This window comes from Mesoplodon densirostris, chromosome 1 (genome assembly GCF_025265405.1).
Source record: "Mesoplodon densirostris isolate mMesDen1 chromosome 1, mMesDen1 primary haplotype, whole genome shotgun sequence".
In the NCBI taxonomy this organism is placed as follows: domain Eukaryota; kingdom Metazoa; phylum Chordata; class Mammalia; order Artiodactyla; family Ziphiidae; genus Mesoplodon; species Mesoplodon densirostris.
The window spans coordinates 15,095,659-15,118,214 of record NC_082661.1 but is presented as its reverse complement, the minus strand read 5'-3'; the positions used below and the strand labels follow the sequence as shown (position 1 = coordinate 15,118,214).

The 22,556-nt window shown below is 42.3% G+C and overlaps 1 protein-coding gene across 2 annotated transcripts in view; it reads right to left on the bottom strand.

Annotated features, from left to right (window-relative positions):
- The window catches only part of GFRA1 (GDNF family receptor alpha 1), a 220,804-nt gene that overhangs the window by 158,471 nt on the left and 39,777 nt on the right, over positions 1-22,556 (bottom strand). Inside the window, exon 4 of one of the 2 annotated variants that reach the window (XM_060100185.1) lies at positions 3,004-3,018. The exons of the other annotated variant lie outside the window; for it this stretch is intronic. Within the exon in view, the coding sequence (XP_059956168.1) occupies positions 3,004-3,018 (15 nt within the window). The remainder of the gene's footprint in view (positions 1-3,003; positions 3,019-22,556) is intronic. 2 annotated transcript variants of the gene reach the window in all.

The window sequence follows — 22,556 nt, the reverse complement described above, 5'->3', positions numbered from 1 at the left end:
AGGGTAGAAATCCACTCCCACGTGCACACACCACAGATACAGCAGAGAAAGGCCCGGCAGTAGCTGCTGCGCTGTCACCTGCTCTAACAAGACTGATTTGTAGGGAAGTTAAAGAGAATGCAATCCAGAGGAAAGAATTTCGGTTTCCTCTGAGAACGTCTGATGTTGTCAACTTGTAAGCCCGCTTCCCTCTTCTGCCCGTCCCCGTGCACGGCAGCCCAAACATGCAAGGACTCCTCTGGGCAAAGAGGCCTCAGTCACTCACCGCCAGAAGCACACATTTACAAAGCAGCATCCCCAGGCTGCCCGTGAGTCCCTGGGCAAGCCAAAGCCAGCAGGGCCTGGGTGCCCACAACATGGTCAGTCCAGAGCCACTCAGAGCTGTCCTGTGTGGATAGGCTGCAGAACCGACCCTGTGGCTTCTGTTCAACTGAAGTCACACAGCTTTCTACTGTTTATTTCTAGCACAATTCACAGCCCCTCTGTTTCAAGTTAACGGCATAATTCTGGAACAAGAGTTTAACCCCAGAAGATGCTGTGCAGTCATGTTTCAGATTCTGTCTGTAAGACACAGCACCTTTGTTTCGGTCTGATGTTACTGTCACTGGCACATTTTTTTAAACATCTTTATTGGAGTATAATTGCTTTACAGTGTTGTGTTAGTTTCTGCTGTATAACAAAGTGAATCAGCTATATGCATACGCATATCCCCATATCCCCTCCCTCTTACGTCTCCCACCCACCCTCCTTATCCCACCCGTCTAGGAGGTCCCAAAGCACCGAGCTGATCTCCCTGAGCTATGCAGCTGCTTCCCACTAGCTATCTATTTTACATTTGGTAGTGTGTATATGTCAGTGTTACTCTCTCACTTCATCCCAGCTTACCCTTCCCCCTCCCTGTGTCCTCAAGTCCATTCTCTACATCTGCACTGGCACATTTTTACTGGCACATTTTACTGAGCATTCATTTCACAGGCAGAATGGCCAGAAGCAAAGGTAAGGAGGGGGTACCAGCTGGCGGTTCTTTGCCATCATTTCAGAGAATGTCTCTCTTCATGCAAAATGGTCCTGCAAGGCCAGAGCCATGTAAATAATTCACAAAAGCAAGTTCAGTTCTCCCCATCTGAAATCCTAGTAATATCTTATGAGGGAGCTGCTGTCCGCCATCTCGCAGGGCCACGGGTAGCTAGCAGCTTCCGTCTCTGGAAGATGCTATTAAGTCTCGATAGTCTGTGATTTGCAGATGATTATAACTTTTGCTCTGCATATCATTTTTCCTGACAGGCAAATCCCATCAATCGAATGGCATGACTGATTAAAAGGGAGGCAAACTTGACATAAGCAGTCTGATAAGCCATTTTTTATACTGACTACAACTGTGAACGCTCACAGCTGTGGGTAGAAAAGCCAGATTTGATACCAACCTTTTCTCTTCCCGTCCTCCAGGGGCCTCAGCACACGTGCTCCAGCAAGACTTTCCTAACTCGAGCATTTTACGTCTCAAAAGGAGAAATGCAATTCAGTGTTGGGGGTAGGGGCGCTTGCTCTCTAGTTCATTGAAAAAAAATTGTCCTTATGTATATGTATAACTGATTCACTTTGTTATACAGCAGAAACTAACACACCATTGTAAAGCAATTATACTCCAATAAAGATGTAAAATTAAAAAAAAAAAGAGAGGAAACTATAACCAAAAAAAAAGAGAAAAGAAAAACATTGCCCTCCCAGTGCATCCCACTGAACCCCCAATCTGTCAAGGAAGAAAACGCACTCTGCAGCCAGTGCCCTGACAGCAGCACGTGCATTACACCCACAGTCGTGGCACCTTCTCAGTTTTGCTCATGGCTTCGTCTCTAGCCAAATGGAACTTATGACTTACGGCTTGTTGGGATTTATGAATTATTTATAAAAGTAGGTCTATGACTCCAGACTCCTAAAAGACAACACAAGTCCCCTCATTGTTACCCACAACCGCGCTTCTATCAGAGAGAACAGACCGACTTTCTCCAAAACGTGCTGCATGTTTAGGATGAAACAATCGTTGTGAAAATATCCAGCCTGTAAGATTTCTTTGGAAGCTCTCTATGGGATGCCTGGATGTATTTTTAAACCGGTCTCTTTTATTCTAAGCCAGCCTGGGATTCAAGAAAGATGTGGCGGACGTGGGCGACAAACGTATTTCCCAACTTGAATATAAACAGGCAGGTCCTGCCACTTTCTCCTGGTGGTTTCAGGCTGCCAAGTTGCCCCTGCATGTGTATCTAGCAGGTTCAATAAGACCATGCCTGTGAGTGTCCCAGAGCACAGTGACTGTGTATCCTGAGTGGGGAATAAAACACGCACTGGAAGACACAGTCTAGGTTACACTTTCCCTCTCCAGCTCCCCCACACATGGGAACGTGGCTGGCAAAACACATAAGATAGTGCACACCCTCGCCAGGCTCTTCTCAATCACTGGACAGACTGGAGGGGGTATGAGGCGTCCCTGGGCTGAAGAGCACAAAGCAACCAGCCAGCCATGGTCTGGCCCACACCTCCAGGTCAGTGACACTTTTGCTTGACAAAGAAAGCCCCAGGTAGAGGTGGCATATGGGGCCCTGACCAAGCTGCAGCTGGCCTTGATGCAGGAGCCCCGAGGGACAGGGGCCTCCACCCAATCCCCTCCAGAGACACGAGCTCCCACCACTCTCACAAGCCCACAGCAGCCCTGCCCTTGGAGAGGCGCCCGGCCATGAGCCCCTCCCCAGTGGCTCTGCCCCAACTGTCCAGCCCCGACCCTGCCCCCAAGCAAGGTCCGGAGGAAGAAGCAGAGGCTGGACAGTGGAGGCCCAGGATGCTGATGGCACTTCAAGCCACCCCAGGCCATCATCCTCATGGTATCTCCTAAAGCTCCCATGATACGTCCACAGAAGAATGTAAAGCCCCATAACCCTCTGCACGCAGATGATACTCTCCCAAAAGAGCACAACCAATGGAAAAGCAGGCAGGAGACAGTGGGCTTACCTTGCTGGAAAACATCTGCCAGGAGGAAGGAGAAACAGAGGCGGAGAGAGGGAGAGAGAAAGGAGAAAAATAAAATTAATAATTATGTTAAAAATGACAGTGATGATCATCACAGCTAACATACACTAACTATGCTAAAGACTCTTGGTACAATATTTCCTCTTCTCAGAGGCAGTGGTTAAGAGCTTGAGCTCTGGAAGGGAACTATCTGGGTTTCAATTCTGGCTGCATGCTTACTAACTCTGTGGCTTACAGTTCCCTAAACCACAAATAGATTTGTACTGGAAAGATTAAACAAATGATGTCCCATGTTTTAAAGGTTTAGATCAGTGCCCGGGACATAGTAAACATACAAAAGTTGCCAGTTATTATTTATGTTAATATTATTATTTTCACAACAATGCTATCAAGCAAGTTGTAATATTATCCTCACTTTATAGATAGGGAAACTGAGCTTCTGGAAGGTTAAGTAACTCATCCAAGGTCGCAGAGGAATAAGCTCAGGACTGAACCCAAGTCTGTCTGATTCCAAAAACCATCTTCTTACCCCCTACTGAGCTGCCTGGCTGGTTTATAAATCACAACAAAAGCAACAAAGGCACACAACAGGATAAACAGAGGAAGAGCCTATGAATAAAGTTCCATATTTAAATCATAATAAGCACATTTGTATGAATTCTCCAAATTTTAACTCACAACTAATTAACACTATGTCTTCATATTAAACCTAGGTCAAAATCTTTCAATAGGTGAAAAAATATTAATTCATCTTTTTCAATAAATATTTGAGAAGCTACCATATGCCAAGCACTAGGTCTGGCACCAGGAAACATGCAGCAAAAAGCATAAACGAATAAGCAGTGGCTAACACCTGCCAAGGGTAACCGCTAGCATGACTTACAACACTTCACATTTGTTCTGTCTGTTTTTGAGCTTCATATAAATGGACTGAATTTGTTCTGTCTGCCTTCTCTGCTCCACAGTGATTATGGGAGTCCTCCATGCTGTAGCATGTAGTAGGTCATTCATTCTCACTGCTGGATAGTATTCCACCACATGATTTTCTCATAATTTATTTCTCCATCCTAATGTGGATGGATATTTGGATTGTTTTCAGTGTTGAGCAATTAGGAATTGTGATACTTTGTCCGTATCTTTTGGTGAACGTATGTGCATATGCAAGGTACTTTTTGACATCAGGCTCACCCTGCTTCTACCAACTTTCAATCACCCCAAAAGTATTCTTATCTCCTCCTACTTTCTCATCCAGTAACTTAAAGATGGAAGATAGCACTGGTAAGAATACAGACAGCACCACCCAGATGTGAGCCAGTTCCCGCCCTGCTCATGGGGTTGTAAATAGGCAAAAAACTTCTACAAGATAGTTTGACAGTATGTATGGCAATGTTAAATATACGTCCTTACCCTAACAATACCACTGCTAGGAATTTCATTTAATGAAATACCTAAAGGTCTTCAAGTACCTAAAGTCTATAAAGATGTTCATTACAGCATTGTGTATAATGGACAAACAACACAGATTGCCTATTCGTTTCTCTACAGAGAATCAAACCAAAAATAATATATTCCATACAATGGATTATGGTTCAACCACTGAAAATGGTTAAAGATTTTTATTATTTTTGAGTGAAGAAATCAGACATGGAACATGTATCCTGAACCCGTGTATGTACATGTATGAACATGCCTCAGATTCATAATCTGAATTTAAAACTGATCCGCATCTTAAAAACTAAATGAGAATTATGTCATCAACATCTAAATTTGCTGTCAGTCTTCAGCTAAAACATCAGTTCCTACAAGGTCACAAAGAGCCAAGGGGCCACAAATGGTGTGGATGAAACATGTACCTGGTGGGTTAAACAGACTGCCAGGAAAGAACACCAGTGAGTGCAGTTTTCATTCCACTGGTGCACACGTGACCCCCATGAGGGGTGTCATTCACATGCAATATACATGCTCCCCAGGGCATACCCAGGCCGTTGGCTGTGGGACAGATAAGACAGATGCAGGCTCACAACTCCCAGGGAATTGGCTAAATCACCACCCTTTCTCTCACACTCAGGAAAGCCAGTTGGGATGTAAATGGGCAATACTCGTGTCATTATGGGAAAACTTTAACCCTGCTTTAATTTATATATGCTCTACATTACTCTCTAACCTCAGTAATTCATCACCAGCATAAGTTCTGACGCAGCAGTGTGTAGAATGCCACTCAGCTCCCATGCCCTGACTGTCCAGAGACTGTGAAAAGGACCACATGCAGCTCCCTAAATAAACCATGGTGATCACGCGCATCTGCCGCCTGCAACGCACCATCTGAACCACCCACCCTCTCTAACCAGCTCGCACACCTGGAGGAGCCCTCCTCCTCCGCCTTCAAATGTCACAGCCACTGTGAAGCTTCTCAGAGCCTATCCCCACGAGAGGAAAGTCACTCTTTCTGCCTCTGTGCTCCCAGAGTAACTTGTGCACGTTGCAATTATACGTCATATTATAATTAGTTATTTATGTAGACCACAAGCTCCTGAGAACAAGAGCTACGTGTCTTGATCACCTTTGTGGAACCTAACTGCCTGGCATGGTGTGCTCCCACACAGGAGGGAAGGACAGAGGGGCTGGTCTGTCTCAACACACATTCGGTCCAACTCCCTCATTTTATGGATGAGGAAACTGAGTCCCAGAGAAGTAAGAGATTTTTCCCCAGGTCACACATGGCGTCTGTTAAAGGCTGAGCCGGGACTACATGAGATTCATTTAACCTTAATGAAGCACAAAAGCTCATCCTTATTATTAGCAAAGTACAAATTAGAGACTTATCATTCTCCTCTAATGAATACAGACAAAAATTTCCAACATTGAAAACATCAATGAAATGAGATTAGTCTTTCAAATACGGATCTAGTCTCGACATCCATCCAGAATCCTCAACCTCCTCTCCATGGCTGTTGACAGGGAGCACTTCCTTTGAAACTCAGTACTGATTTGAGTCACTGGAAAGTATCAGCGGGCAGGGAGGGAGGAAATTCAGGCAGGGATTCAGGAATAAGATACCTTATTTCTTCCAATTCCACTGCATATATCATGGTTTAGCAGACAAATCTGCATAGAGTACTATTCGTATCTTCTATTCCAGAAAACTCTCCGGATTTTCATATAAGCTATTTTAGATTTTTTAAAAACTCTTTTTCAGCTTCATTTACATTTTGCACCTTTTTATTCAAATGTAAATTTGAATAAACACTAGTATAAATATTACAATTTTGCACAAGTTATCTTGTAATTTACACTCTAAAGTTATGTCTTCTGTTGTCTATGGCATAAATCATTCCATTCTTAGCATTATTTAGCTCTTTGCTCTGAAGTATAACTGCTTGGGTACCTTCTTTAAAATTTCACTTTTCCACACTGAAACAGCCATCCAGGGCTGGGCTCAAATGATTCATGGACAGAAGAATGGAAAATAAGTGAGAAGAAGGCAGATTCTGTGCTGGTGTACCCCCCCACCCCGCCCCAAACTGCAGACCTCAGAGGACATTAGTCATAGAAGTACTCTCATCCTCTTCCATTCTGGTGTACACAGCCACGACCCCCAGCTCCCAACTTACAGGGACTAGTCACTTATAAAAATCAAATGGCGTCTAATTTGAGCGCAGTCATCTCCTTCCAGTCTAACCAACCACTAAGAATTATCTGGGAGTCAATCACTTATAATCTCTGAACTTGAACTGACCTGGAGATATTTAATACCACTGTGTTGGGAAGGTTCAGTTAGATGATTCACACAAACATTTCCCCATCCCCCCATCCAGTGCTAAGGAGAATCACCCTGAGAGTTAGACTCAGCACCATCTTCTCTGCTCTCCCAGAAATCAGAAATCACGGAAGTAAGGAGTTGGGAGTTGCCAGTGCCCAGCCAAGCCTCAGTCAGGTTGAGCCCAAAGGACACCAGGGACACTTGTGCAGAGGAAGTGAACTACTTCAGACAAAGATCCGCTCATACTCACTTCCCAAGGGAAAAAACCTCAACCCCAATCATTCAAATAAACAAAGAAAGCCTGTTCTCCAGCCCCACATGCACCCCCTGGAGCCATTCTGGTCCTATGTATAGATGAAAGGGCATCTATAAATTGGTGACTCAGATGTGGGGAGAAGAAAATAAGAAAGAAAGAACTCAGATTTGCCTTTCTTAGCCTCGATGTCCAATTTCTACTGTTAGGAACGAGCATCAGGGATATTTGCCCACCTCCCCCATAGCTCCTGAGAGCTTCACACCCCAGAGATCGTTAATGCACCGAGTCCTCCAGAGACAGGAGCCATAAAGAGACTAGATTATTTATTATTATTAATAAGTTATGGCAATTAGGCTGGGTGATTCCTAAATGTTGCTGGTTAAAAACTTTCTTGAGTGCTACTCATCCACATGGCTAGTGTTTACCTCTATTAAAAATGATTTAACCACACTCTGGGTGAACCCCTCTCTTGTGCCTGGGTTAATAATTAGCAGTGCACAGAGCCACGTGGGTTAAGTGAGTTGGCTCTTCTTTATTTATCTATTGCTTTGTTTTATGAGGAGAACTGGATGGCAGTCTGATTGCCCATTCAGTCTGCTAGGAATAATTTACTATTTCAATCCACAGCTCGTAACTGTGGTTAGAGAAACCCTCACGATTATTACAATATCACATCTAGCCCACACCCCACAGCATTAAAGATATGCCAAACAGTGAAAGCGTGCTTGACTTCCATAAGACTGGGGGAGGTAAAGCTACCAGTCCTCAAACAATGTCATCATACTACTCTCTCAATTTTGCTTTCTTTTCTAGGTTAAATTATATATGAGGGGAGTTTAGTTTCTTGAAAATGCATGCACTTAACTCCCATTTAAGAAGTCTCACCTGGGGAGATAGCTGTCTTGCGAGTCCTCCTGTGGTTTGAGCTACAGAAAGAAAATTCTCTTTCAAGTGCAAGTGCCGTTACAGTAAAGCACTGTAAATGTCACTGGGACCCAACTAACCAGGGACAAGAGAAAGGATGTAGGGAGCAGCTGGAATGAATGCTGCTTCCTTGAATGGGGTCAAGTTCACCATTAACCAAAGTCAATTCAAGATCACTTGAGCTGCCCCTCACCAAATTTCAAAAACCGGCAAGCTCTGTGCATGGCTATGAGGATTTCTAGAATTCAGTCTGTTTCCTTCTGCACATCTCTGTAAATCAAGTGAATTATTTCTTTTCAAGGTTGAAAAGTGGGGCCCACCAAAGCCTCCCCAGTACTCCAGAGTAGTTCTGCTTCAAATTGAGGAAGTCTAGGTCCAAAAATGGCAGGTGGGCTTCCCAGGGAGGGCAGGGTTCATTCCTTCTCTCCCAAATACAGTCCAGTGCCGGGTCACCACATGACTGTGGCCACTGGATCCCAGGACCTAAGACTGGGTCCCAGCCCCTCACCAGGTGGAAACTTGAGGTGAAACTTCTTGTAGCCTATGTTCTCATCTATAAAATGGGATGATAGAGATAAGCTCTTACCCTGCCACAGGAATATCATGAGGATCAAGTTAGATCATTTAATCAGTGTGAAGCACATGGACTTTGGAGTCACATAATACCAGGTTCAAATTCTTGCTAGTCCACTGGACAGCCATCTTGGGCAACTATTTAACCTCCTTGAGTCTCAGTTTCTACATTTATAAAATGAGGATAATAAAACTTCTTTCAAAATTCATAGGGAGAATCTAGATCATAACTGTAAAGCAGTTAGCACATGTAACTGGTTTATGGTACATGCTCAACAAGTGAAAGCTAATGTTATTATAATAATAAGCAATAGAATAGGGTAGCCAAGAGCTCAGGTCCTGAAGTCAGAGCTGGTCCCATGTCTTGCTGTGTGATCTTAGGCAAATTAGTTAACCTCCCCAAGCCTTGCTTTTCTCATCAGCAACACACAGATAATAAGAGTAATTAATTTTTGTGCCATCTCATAAATTGCTATGGAGATTAAATGAGGTAAAGCATATAAGACTGCACAATAACTAGTATTCAGAAAAACTTCTATAAATTGTAGCATTATTAGTCAACGAATTGCCTACTATTTGAAAATATCACCAATTGTGACTTGTATAGGACTGTAAAATATCATAAGAGGAAAATCCATTAAAATTAAATGATTGTTTTGATTCCTTCTTGTCATCATGTAGCTACATGCCATTAAGAAACTCTAAAGCAATTATCAAATATTATTTTATGAATGAATTATTTTTAATCTTTAAAATCAGGTCCCATGACATCCTATCTCCAAACACCAAAGATCTAAGGGGTTGTGATTAGCACCCAGATGTTCCAGAAACCCAGAGCCCAGCCTTCATTTTGGGCACCACTCACCTCTCTGACATTGCCTGTCTCCTCTGGACCTGTCGTTATTTCTCAAGGCCACCACATAAGGGGCTCAACCCATCCCTGCCCTGGGGTGTGATGAGTGGAGACCCAGGGTTTAGAAGAGGTCGGGACTGCACGGGGCGGCTGAACTGAGAACCCCTCTGCTCAGCACTGTGGGTGCTACGAAGAATTTGCCTGAGGAAAGGGTTCTGCTGCTCCATTAAGTAAATTAGTGAAAGTCTGAACCCAACAAACCACTTAAGTGGAGCCCCTTTCTGTCCGAGCGCAGGTCTGTGCTCTCTTGGAGCACGGCCAGAGTCAAGGGCTCCTCCAGAGCCCGTGCTTGGCTTCAATGGCACCGTACGGGGACTGTGATTAGTTTTCTGTGTCTCCAAAGCCAGACAGCTCAGGCAGCCGCGTGGCTCATCTCCCCGCCCCTCCCGCCTCCCCCAGGCGCACCCAGGCGCACCCAGGCAGCTCCAACTGCACGCAGCCTGGTGAGTCTGGGTTATTAAGGACCAACCGGAAGGCCTCACTCCGCGTCTCCAGCCCTCCGTGCCAAATACCACCGTTCTTTAATGTGGGTCTGTATCCCTCTCTCCTTTTTCTTCTCTGTCCCGTTTTGGATGCAGGACAGGGAAAGTTTTCCTTGCTCCTGACCTCCCCTCCCCTTTTACCATGTTAGAAATGAAGACCGATACTTTGTGTGTCATTGTTATTCCTCTGAAGGCACATGGCGCTCTGTAAATGTCTCTTATTTGTGAGTAAGAAAAAATTTTTTAAAGCCCTGAAGTCTCTTCCTGCTCCATTTTCTAGGGAATGTACGACCAACATCAATCTGAGGCCCTGTGCTTGTGACCCAGCAGCCAACGGGGACTTGGGAAGGCAGTGCAAGGCCCACAAGCTAGTAAGTCCCTAACATTTTTATGACATTCTATCCAGAGTATATCTCATTCCTAGCACAGAAGAACAATGCTCTTAACTACTGAAAGAACATAAAAAAATAGATTTAGGAATAATACCTTTTATGACTGCATTCTGTGTACTGTGAAAGTTATGTTCAAATCTGCTAGTACTTTATGGAGCTGATAAAGGAGAACAGTATGGCTTCCCAGCTAACAGGGTATTTTATATCCATTTAAAATGTTTTCTCTTAAATTGAATTACTTTTTGAGTAATTATAATAAGACTAATCTGGGCTTAATGAATTCATGTACAAATACTTCAGACTGCATTATTAAAACCTCTATGATATGAAACTATATTAAACTCAATCCCTCTAGCAACCAGTGTTTTTCTTTGAAAAGAACAGCATACATGACTTTTTCTGAATTCTTTTAAATCAGCTAACTGAGAAATCATAAGAAGCCACATTAATAGCTCAAACTAAAGAAGAGGTTGGCAAACAGTATTGTTCTAATTTCCCTGAACTTATTTAATTGCACATTCATTAGAAGTCATAGAAAATACTTTTATTAAGCATCCTCATATACCAAGGGCTGAAGAATTCATTCATCTTCCAGAAGAAATCAGTTAACTATGATTAGCAATGCTATAAAACCACTATGGGTAAAAATACTAAAAGTGAGCCTGTGGATATCAAGTCTTATGTTCTAAAAAGTCTCCAAACTCAATAATCTAAATATCTGGATTCTAGTTCACACTATAGGCAAAGCCACTCATCTTCTCTGGGATTTGGTTCCTCCATCTGCAAAGTCGTTTTGCACCAGATGATCTCCAAGGTCCGTTACAGTTCTTAAAGATGATGGTTTTAAGTTTAAAATTACACACATTATATATATCAAATGGGCTTTATTGCATATAGCTTATTTGTCATCTCATCCACATTAAATTACATTCACAGAAAAAGAATTCATTCCCTACAATTCACATACATCCACAAACATCCATAATACAGCTGGTTATTTCAAATTTATCCCAAGATATTGTCTCGATGGCAAAGTATTTTTCCCATTACAGATAAATTATAAACCAGCTGAAACCTTTAAGGTTACAGTTCCTTGAATCAGTTTCTATCCAACCCCCCACTCCCGCCCAACGTATACTTTCAGAAAGATGCTCTTTCATCTCCATTTCCAAGTCAACTGATTAGTTTTATCATATATGCATTCCTCGGGCAGATCTGTGAGATCCTAGTTTTAGTTGGATTGGTTACTCAGTCTCCTAAATTCAAACTAGATATACAAATGTCCAGCAGAATAAATCTCTCTTTTCCAGGTGATCATTACCAGTAAGGACAACTTTAAAGTAAACATAAAACAATGGCCATCATCATTATCCTGATGGCTTGGCAAAAATTACTGTCAGGAGAGCTCCCAGGAGCCAGAGATAATTAAAGTCTGAGTTCGGAGAAGCTGCCCCCAACATCAAGCATTGCTGATGAGAATGATTTGGGAGTAAATATGTTTCAGCAAATTGGCCCAAGTCTTCAAGGAGGAGGTTTGGCCATGTGATACTCATCAGCCTCAGTTTCAGGAGGTACAGGTTCTGTTCTGGCTCTTCCATAAATCCCCTGTACAAATGGGGACAAGTCATTGAAGTTCTCTAGGTTCCAAAGAAGGTTTGACTAGAAAATCTCTGCAGTTCTTTCCAGCTCTAAAGTTCTTTAATGAACACAACCAGGATCTTTCATTAGGAACCTCTGCTATACACCTGCACCTCACCTGTATGTCTCCTTGGTGCACGGATACACACTTGTAATTTTCTCTCTCTCTCTCTCCAACTAAGCTCAAAGCACTGTGATTCCAGGGATATTCTGTCCATTGTAGTCCCAAAGTCCAGGGCAGAATATCACAGCACAGCAGGCACATTTTAACACTAATGATAACTAATACCATACATCAGGCACTATTTTAAGTGTATTACAGACATTGCCTTAATCCTCTCAATCCAAACTCTTAACCACTACACTACACTGTCTCTCAATGAATGCCCAGTTGGTAGGTGTGTGGAAGGATGAATAAGCAAACATACACATTCTTTCCAAAACCCCCCAGAGAGTTAACTTGAGCTGTGACCATAATATTTTTAATATCATAATCCCTATAAATCTAGAACTCTAACCTTCATTACCTGTGAATTTGGGGTCCAATTACAGAAAACACCTAGATGTGCCTTTACTTTTTTTTGTTTTTTTTTTTTTTGCGGTACGCGGGCCTCTCACTGTCGTGGCCTCTCCTGTTGCAGAGCACAGGCTCCGGACGCGCAGGCTCAGCGGCCATGGCTCACGGGCCCAGCCGCTCCGCAGCATGTGGGATCTTCCCGGACTGGGGCACGAACCCATGTGCCCTGCATCGGCAGGCAGACTCTCAACCACTGTGCCACCAGGAAAGCCCTGCCTTTACTTTTTAAAAACCTTACAAATTCTCTTTTTTAAAAAAATGCAACTATCTCAGTAGGTTTATGGCAACCGCTAAGGTAAGGTAGAGCATGGGGAAGGGATATAGAGCTGGATAAAAAGATGAGAATTCCAAGAAGAGGGTCAAGAAAAGGAGAACAATAAAAGGACACATGGCTGAGCTACAAAGATCTGTGCAGCTGCCCCTGATCCAGCTGTCATCCTACTGGAATTCATGGAAAGGAGGGTGTGAGAGGTGGTGGGAAGGAAAGAACCAGGGTGACTGGTAAAATCACCAGTCAGTGCAGGCAATACACATGCAGGCTCTGGAGTCAGAGTGCTTGCATTTTGACCCTGGCTCTGCCATTGACAAAGTTAGATGCCCTCTCTAAGTCTCAGCATCTCCACATGAAACAGTGGGAGTGACAGAGGCTGTTGTGAGAATTAAAGGATATCAAGCGCCTAAAGACTTGACACAGTGTCTGACACATGTAAGGTACTTAATGGAAGCAGGTAATTTGGACAGAGACTTGGGAGAAATTAAGTTTCAGGATATCATTAAGATCAATGAAATTCTTTGGCACCCTGGCCACTATGCTTGTTGTGATGAATAAAATGTATCTGCATGGATTCTAAAACCAAAAAATCAGACTCCAGTAAAATATCACAAAGTCTACTCCCCACGCCCACCAGCCTCCGGCGTGGAGTAATGCGGCTGGGGGGAAGATATGAGAAAACATCTCTAGCACAGGAGCACTCATTCTCTCCTAGTCATATGTGTTCTTGGGAAGCAAGATCAATGTTTATTACGTGAACAAACATTAAACCCTAAAAGCACTACCCCACACTCTAGATCACATAAGTGCTAGTATTTTCCTGAGGTAGCTGGGAGCAAGTAGTTAAAGGGGAACTATAAATACATCATGAATTTGTCAGTGCACAAGCCTTTCTTCTGGAAGACAGTAGATTTTTTAAAGTCACCCACTCACAGGCTCAGTAGCTAACACAGCTCCTCTCCTTCCACCATTCCACATCAGTCACAGCTGTGCACGGTAGGACCTCACACGGGACTGGGCTCTGCTACAGCGAAGCCAGGCATTTCAGAGGGGCAGGGAAGGGAGAATGCTGAGGACACCTTACAAACAACCTCTGTAGTTGTAAATGTTCATTCTTGTGAAGAAGAGTCAGCAGGTAGTAAATGTGGTTACCACAGATCATACCCCACTGAGCGCCTTTTCAAAAACAGAACGGGAAGTTCATTTGGTGGTTTAAGATACTTTTAAACCTGTATGATATTATTCACTGGCTCAACACAGTCATGAAATGTCAATGTCATTTTCATGAAGGATTTGTGCAGCTGGCTTGCCCTGAAAAAAGGGATTCCATCATCTCACAGAGCTTAAGAAATTTTCATATATATATAAAAAATGTATATAGTATACTATATATACATACTATATATTACATATATAATATGCACATAATATATAATATGCATATGTAACAATAAAATGTACACATATACAATAGAATATATATAATATATACATAAATAAAATATAATACATAAATAATATATAATATAGTAAAACATCATAGCTATTATTCTTCAAGTCCAGAGAGCCGGGTTCTAGTTCTAGCTCTGTCCCTAACTGGTTATGGCTAGTGGCTTAGCCTCTCATGGGGAGCCTCAGTTTCCTCATCTGTAATTGAGAATAAAGGCTGCCTTAACTATTTCTTCAAGGAAAAAGTAAGACAGTGGATGGGATCACACTACGAAAAAATAAACTTAAAATTCTTGATACTTTTTTAGTGTCCACTGGAGCTGACACACTATAATGAGCAATTAACGGACCCAAAAGAAGCTAAAATTCAGACTCTACAGTCAAAGAGCTTACAGTGATAAGGAGAGTCAGACACACTCAAGGAAAAGGTACTAAATTCTACACAGGGAGGAAAACAACACAGTGAGGAAAAGAGATGTTTCAGGGTTGGAACTCTGAGCAGTGTTCAAGGACCAGGTACAATCTATGCTAGATCCTGAAGGACAGTCCTAAACAAGGCCAATATCTATCGCGTCCTCATTCCTAAAGGCTTTTCTTAAGCATTTCACATAATGCTCCCCAAAGCTCTATGAAGTAACTATCATTCTCATCCCCATTTTACCAGTCAGGTTAATTTTCCAAAGATCCCACAGGCAACCTGATTGTAGGGCACTTCCTTGCCACCACTCCTCTTAGGACTCAAAAGGTGGAAATGAGAGAAAAAGAAGCAGCAGGATAAATGAGTCAGAAAATATGCCAGTATTCACAAAATGGAAGACTCAATATTATTAAGATACTGATTCTCTCCAAATTGATCTATAGATTCAACATAATCCCAAGAGTAATTCCACCAGACTTCTTGTGGGAAATGATAAGCCAATTCTAAAATTTATAGGAAACATAAGAATCTAGAACAGCCAAAATAATCTTTAAAAAGAAGAGCAAAGTCAGAGGACTGACACCCCTTGACTTCAAAACTTATAATAGGGGCTTCCCTGGTGGCGCAGTGGTTGAGAGTCCACCTGCCGATGTAGGGGACACGGGTTCATGCCCCGGTCCAGGAAGATCCCACATGCCGCGGAGCGGCTGGGCCCGTGAGCCATGGCCGCTGAGCCTGCACGTCCGGAGCCTGTGCTCCGCAACGGGAGAGGCCACAACAGTGAGAGGCCCGCGTACAGAAAAAAAAAAAAAAAAAAACTTATAATAAAGCTATAATAATCAAGATAGAGTGTTACTGGCATTAGGACAGACAAGTAGATCAATGCAGCAGAACAGAAAGTCTGGAAACAGAACTTCAGTTTTACAATCATTTGATTTTTGACAAAGGAGTCAATGCTAGTCCAATGGGGAAAGGCAAGTTTCTTCAACAAATGGTACTGGAACATCCATACAGAGAAAAAAAAATTTAGACCCCCTACTTCACACCATACACAAAAAATTCATGATAGGTCATAGACCTGTAGATAAATGCTAAAACTATAACGTTTCTAGAAAAAGATAACAAAATACTCTAGTGACTTTGGAATAGGTAAATTTCTTATACCGTATACTGAAAACAATAGCAATAAAAGAAAAAAATAAGTTAAACTTTAAAAACTCTGCTCAATAAAGAACATCATTAGGAAATGAATCAATAAGATATTTTTGGGAGAAAATATTCACAAAATCTATATCTAACAAAGGCCTGGTATCCAGAATACGTAAAGAACTCCTTCAACTCACTAATAGAAAGACAAACAACCCAATATTTAAACGCGGAAAATATTTGAACAGAGCACAAAGGCAGATATACAAGCGACCAATAAGCACATAAAAAAGTGTCCAACATTATTCGTCATAAAGAAAATGCAAATTAAAACCACAATAATATATCACTATACATTCAACAGGATGGCTAAACTTAAACAGACTCACAACACCAAATGTTGGTGAAGATAAATAGGAGCTAAAACTCTCATTCATTGCTAGGGTTGAAGTAAAATTGCACTACTTTGGGAATAGGGTCTAGCAATTTCTTATAAAACTAAAAATACACCTACACCATGATCCTGAAATTCTGCTCCTAAGTATTCACTCTAGAGAAATGAAAACAAATTCCTCAAAAACAACTTGTATGTAAATCTTCTTCATAACAGAAATAGCCCAGATGTCCAACAACAGAAGAATGGATAAACAACCATAACTACAATATATTCATCAAATAGAACACTACTCAACAATATAAAGGAACAGAAATAGTAACAATACACAACATGAATGAATGTCATTAGTATTATGCTGAGTGGAAGAGGCATTACATAAAAGTACATACTGTGTGGTTTCACTAATATGAAATTCTAGAACAGGCAAGTTAATCTACGGTTAAAAAAAAAATGCAATACTCCCCAAACTGATATACAGATTCAACAAATCCTATCAAAATTCCAGATTTCTTTGCAGAAATTGGCAAGCTGATCCTAAAATTCATATGAAATCATAAGGGATCTTGAATAGCCAAAATAATCTTGAAAAAGAAGGACAAAGTTGGAAGACTCCTATTTCCCAACTTCAAAACTTACTACAAAGCTACAGTAATCAAGAAACTGTGGTATGGTTATAAAGTTTAGGTACACAGATCGATGGAACAGAATTGAGAGTCCATAAAATGAACCTTTACATTTATGATCAACTGAAGTTTGACAAGACAATTCAATGGGGGAAAAATAATCTTTTCAACTAATAGTGCTGGAACAACTTGATATCTACATGCAAATAATTAAATTGGAACCTTATCTCATACCATATACAGAAATCAACTCAAAACAGATCAAAGAGGTAAAACTATAAAACTCTTAAAAGGAAACACAGGCATAAATCTTTGTGACTTTGGATTAGGCAATCGTTTCTTAAATATGACATCAAAAGCACAAGCAACAACAAAAAAACACAGATAAACAGATAATCTTCAAAATTAAAAACTTTTGTGCCACAAAGAGCACCATCAAGAAAGTGAAAAAACCCACAAAATTAAAGAAAATAATTGCAAATCATGTATCTGATAAGACACTTGTACCTAGACTATAATATAAAGACGTATTACAACTGAAAAATAAAAAGACAACCCAATTAAAAAATGGGCAAAGAATCTGAATAGACATTTCTCCAAAAAAGATACGTAAATGGCCAATAAGCACATGGAAAGATGCTCAACATCACTAGACACTAGGGAGATGCAAATCAAAACCACAGTGAGATACCATTTCACACCACTAGGATGTATAAGCAAAAAGATAATACCTGTTGGCAAAGATCTGGGGAACCTGGAACACTGCTGGTGGGAATGTAAAATGGTGTAGCCATTTTGGAAAACAGTCTAGCAGGTCCTCAAATGGTTAAATACAGAGTTTACCATATGATCTGGCCATCCCACTCCCAGGTATTTAACCCCCCAAAAGGAATACATACATCCACACAAAAACTGGCACACGAATGTTCATAGCAGCATTATTCATGATAGCCAGAAAAGTGGAAACAATCCAAATGGTCTTCAACTGGTAAACATTTAAATAAAATGTGGTATATCCATATAATGGGATATATCAGCAATACAAAGAAATGAGGTACTAATACATGCTACAATAAGGATGAATCTTGAAAACAGTATGCTAAGTGAAATAAGCCAGTCATAAGGGACCACATATTACATGGTTTCATTTATATGAAATGTCCAGGATAGGCAAATCTAGAGACAGAAAATAAATAGTTGCCTAGGGCTACAGGGAAAGAGGGGATGAGGGTAATGACAGCTAAGGGGTGCAGGGTTTTTTTCGGGATAATGAAAACATTCTAAAATTGATTGCCTGATGGATGCACAACTCTGTGAATATACTAAAAACCACTGAACTGTACACTTTAAGTGATTGAATTGTATGGTATGTGAATTATATCTCAATAAAACTGATTTTGGGGGGGAAAAAGAGTCCTGGGTTGTTGACTACATTTCTAACGACTGGCAACATCGACCTCCACTTCTCTGGGCCACGGTGGGGCAAGCCAATCTTGTAACTGCATCCAGCTCTTCATCCTATGACCACATCTAAAGAATCATGCTCGGGTACTGGGTACCGCGCTGGGCACGGAGAAAGCTGTGCACAGATGAAAGACAGCATCCCCTCTTCTCAAGGTATCACCACCTGGTGCTTCAGTCTACACCTAGCCATACGTGGCTACTGAGCACTTAAACGTGGTGAGTCTGAATTAAAAGTGTAAAAGGGACACTGAATTTCAAGAACTTGGTCAGTGAAAAAAGTAAAACAGCTCAATAATTGTTTACATTGAATCACATGCTGAAATGGTATTTTGGATAAACTGGGTGAAAGTAAATGTTAAAATTAATTTCACCTGTGCTTTTTTATTTTTTGAATGTGGTACAGGGAAATTTTAAATTACTTCTGTAGCTCACGTTCTATTTCTCTTGGGTAATGCCAGTTTAGGTTTTTAAATATAAATAAATCACTGAAACTTTCCTGACCCCCAGTGTTTTGGAAGATTATCTTATGCAGACTTCTAAATGGTAATTAACTTTGAAGTCCACTCAGCAGTTATAAAATGCCCACTGCTCTACAACTATGGAGGCACAAAAGGTTTCTTGTTTGCTGCCCTCTGCCAATTGGTCCCTTGATCTAGAGATGAAGATGCTCGGCTTGGCCTTTTAATATTGGCGTGCCTGAGTCTTTACAAAGCACAAATGTTTCCCAAATAAGGCAGGCCCAGAAAACTTCATCTGAACTCTTTAAGACTCATGATCAAAAGAGCTGCCTTTTGAAAATGATTAAAGATCAGACTGAGATGACAGACCCCCTATTCACAGAAAGAAAACTTCTTCTGAAAGGAGTTTCATCTAAAAGGGGCTTTGCATGTCATCTGTGAGGGTTTCCCCCTTCACCCCTCACTTGTGAACCCTGAATTGTTAAGAGAGATTTTTGCTTCTCCTTCTTCAAATTCCTCTTTGATCCACACGTCCAGGGTAATAAGAACTGGGCCTGTGGGGCAGAGGCAAGCTCTAAACTTCTGGCTCTGCTGAAACTTTATAAGAAATCCAGAGGTATGTCTGTGCCCCGAGAGAGGACACAGAAATGGACCTCAGATGTGGGAGGCTCTGGAGATAAAGTGTTATCACAGAGTAGCAGAGACCCTACCAATGCGTCTCGTTGCTCCTTCTTTACTCAGCCAATGCCCAAAGAACTGTGCCAACTGACCCTTTCATTTCCTGGCTCTCTAGAGTTAAAAGAGCAGGCCTGGGGCTTCCCCGGTGGCACAGTGGTTGAGAGTCCGCCTGCTGATGCGGGGGACACGGGTTCGTGCCCCGGTCCGGGAAGATCCCACATGCCGCAGAGCGGCTGGGCCTGTGAGTCATGGCCGCTGGGCCTGCGCGTCCGGAGCCTGTGCTCCGCAACGGGAGAGGCCACAACAGTGAGAGGCCCGCGTACCGCAAAAAAAAAAAAAAAAAAAAAAGATCAGGTCTGGAGGTGAAGTAAGGTGTCCAGAGTTACAGTTCTGGTAAGTGGCACAGCCATGATTCCAAGCTGGGACTGCCTAACTCCAAAGCTAATATCCTTCTTAAGCACTGAGCAACACTGTCATCCTTTCATTCCACAAACACTACTCCCTGCTGCGTGCTGTGGGATTAGAAGGTTAGGGTGCCTCTTTTGAAAAGATATATGCACTAGAATCCTGCCTCCTCAAATGAGATGCTCTTAAATTCCTACACCTACTTTTGTTCAGAATCTCTAGTACACTGAAATGGAAGACAGTTTCATTGGCTTAATTGCCTCCATTCTGTGCATAATGGAAGCAGAGACAAAATATCTCAGGGTCCTTAATCTCCTCCGGGCATGCAGTGGGTGGAAGTGGGGAACACAGTGCTTCATTCCATGTCCTGTCACATTAGACCTGTTTCTTCCACACGCTGCCAAATGGAGAGCACACTGTACCATGCTTGTTCTAGCACCCAGGGCTGACTGTGCACCGTGTGCAGCACTGGGCATATACAAAGATGAATACAACACGCTCTCTGCCCTCTAGGATGTTTCTCAGTTTAAGTGCCTATCAAGTTATTTTAAAGGGTCTGTGTTTGGGGCAAAGTGTGCCATCAAGAACAAAGCTCATTTCTGGAGCTGGTTTGTGGCTCACGATGTCTCAAATTACAGCAGTTGTTACAAAATGTACCTGACTTCCAGTTTCAAAAGAACTGGCTGTAACATGGCTATTTCTAGATGGCCTGTTTCAGGGCCTGGGTAATCAAAGCCCTCATTAACCACTCTCCTCCCACCACTCCCATTATCTCCCAATCCTGGTAGTAAGTAAGCAATTGGTTGCCTCAGAAAACCCTGGGTGGTGTGATTTGGCAAGTTAAGTGAATTATGATGGAAATGTCACTGCAGGCCACCATAAGTCTGGAGTCCTCTATTTAAAGGTGCCTCAATCATCTCCAGCTGGTGACTCCTAGGAGGCCAGATGGCTCCAAAGGATGGCCAGGGCCAGCACCCGCTTCTTTAGCTCTGGGTACACTGGGCAGAATAATGCCCCTGCAAAGATGTCCATGTTCTAATCCCTGGAACCTGTGCCATCTTGCCTTATATATGGCAAAGGGGACTTTGCAGATGTGATGAAACTAAGGGTCTTGAGATGCGAAGATTATCTTGGATTATCTGGTGGGCCCAATATAATCACATGAATCCCTAAAAGTAGAGAGCCTTTCCCTAGAGAGATGTCCAGACAGAAAAAGGATCAGAGAGATGCTGTGAGGCTGATTTTGAAGATGGAGGAAGGCAGCTCCAAGCCAAGGAATGCAGGTGGCCTCTAGAACTTGGAAAAGGAAAGGAAAGGCATTCTCCCTTAGCGGCTCCAGAAAGAACACAGCCCTGTGAATACCCTGACTTCGCTCCAGTGAGACCCATACTAGACTTCTGATCTACAGAGCTGTAAGATGACAACTTTCGGGCTTCCCTGGTGGCGCAGTGGTTGAGAGTCGAACTGCCTATGCAGGGGACACAGGTTCGTGCCCCGGTCCGGGAAGATCCCACATGCCATGGAGCGGCTGGGCCCGTGAGCCATGGCCACTGAGCCTGCGCGTCCGGAGCCTGTGCTCCGCAACGGGAGAGGCCACAGCAGTGAGAGGCCCGTGTACCGAAAAAAAAAAAAAAAGATGAAACAGAAAGTACAAACTGAATCAGAGCACTGGACCACAGAGAAGGAGCCAACACCTTGGGTTGATTCTGTATGCTCCTGTCTTTCCCACAGAACCCTCAATCCTTATTCATCTGGAACCTGCTCACACCAACAACAGCATCACACAGACCTCTTCTCATGTGCAAGGAGATTAGGGAAAACAAGGGTAGTATTCTCAGAGTCTTGTTCCTAAGACTTTGACCCTCCCCGACCCTCCTTAAGTACTGCATGATGTGTTCAATGCAGGACAGTTAGCTGGAGTGACTAATGAAGATGAGGAGGTTGCTCCTCTCCTGGCCTAAACCACAGACCTATGAGGCTTCTCTACAGACAATCAGCTGTAGGATTGCCTTTCCCCCCAGTACATACATGTTTCAAGGAAATATGTTAGTTCCTGGACACCGTTGGGGCTTTAGTTCATGATGGAGGGCTATGAGGTCAGAGGGACTGGTGGGCACCCTTCTCCTTCATCCTTTTTTCCTTAAGGAGGAGATGATAGTTTATCTTAAGCAGTTCTCACTGATAGAAATATCTGGGTTGGAGGTTCTTTGAGCCATTTTGTACTTTACCAAATCATCCATCCAAGGAAGTAGTCATCACCTATTTGACAACATTCTGGAGGTCTCAGTGTTTAATCTCATCAACCCAAAGAGTGTCATTGAATAGCAAATAGGGTAACTGAGAACGTACAGACTTGTCTAAAGTATGGTTCCTAACCAAAGGGATTCCTGATCCATTGTGATGATTCTTACCACCATTTCCTGAGTGCTTACTCTATTCCAAGCACTACATATGTATTTTCTGATTTAATCCCAATAGCATCCCCAAAAGATGAGTTTATTATCCCATTTTAGAGATGAGGAAACTAAGGCTGATAACGTGTTCAAGGTCACACTGATATTAAATGAAGGAGCTGAATTCAAAATCAGTTTCTCTCACACCAACATCCAAGTTCTTCTCACTGTGTTGTGCAGCCTTCCAAAATGGAAACTATTTGTTCCCCAGAAATTTCTTTAAAAGTGCTCCAATGAATATACATATAGAAAGGCCGA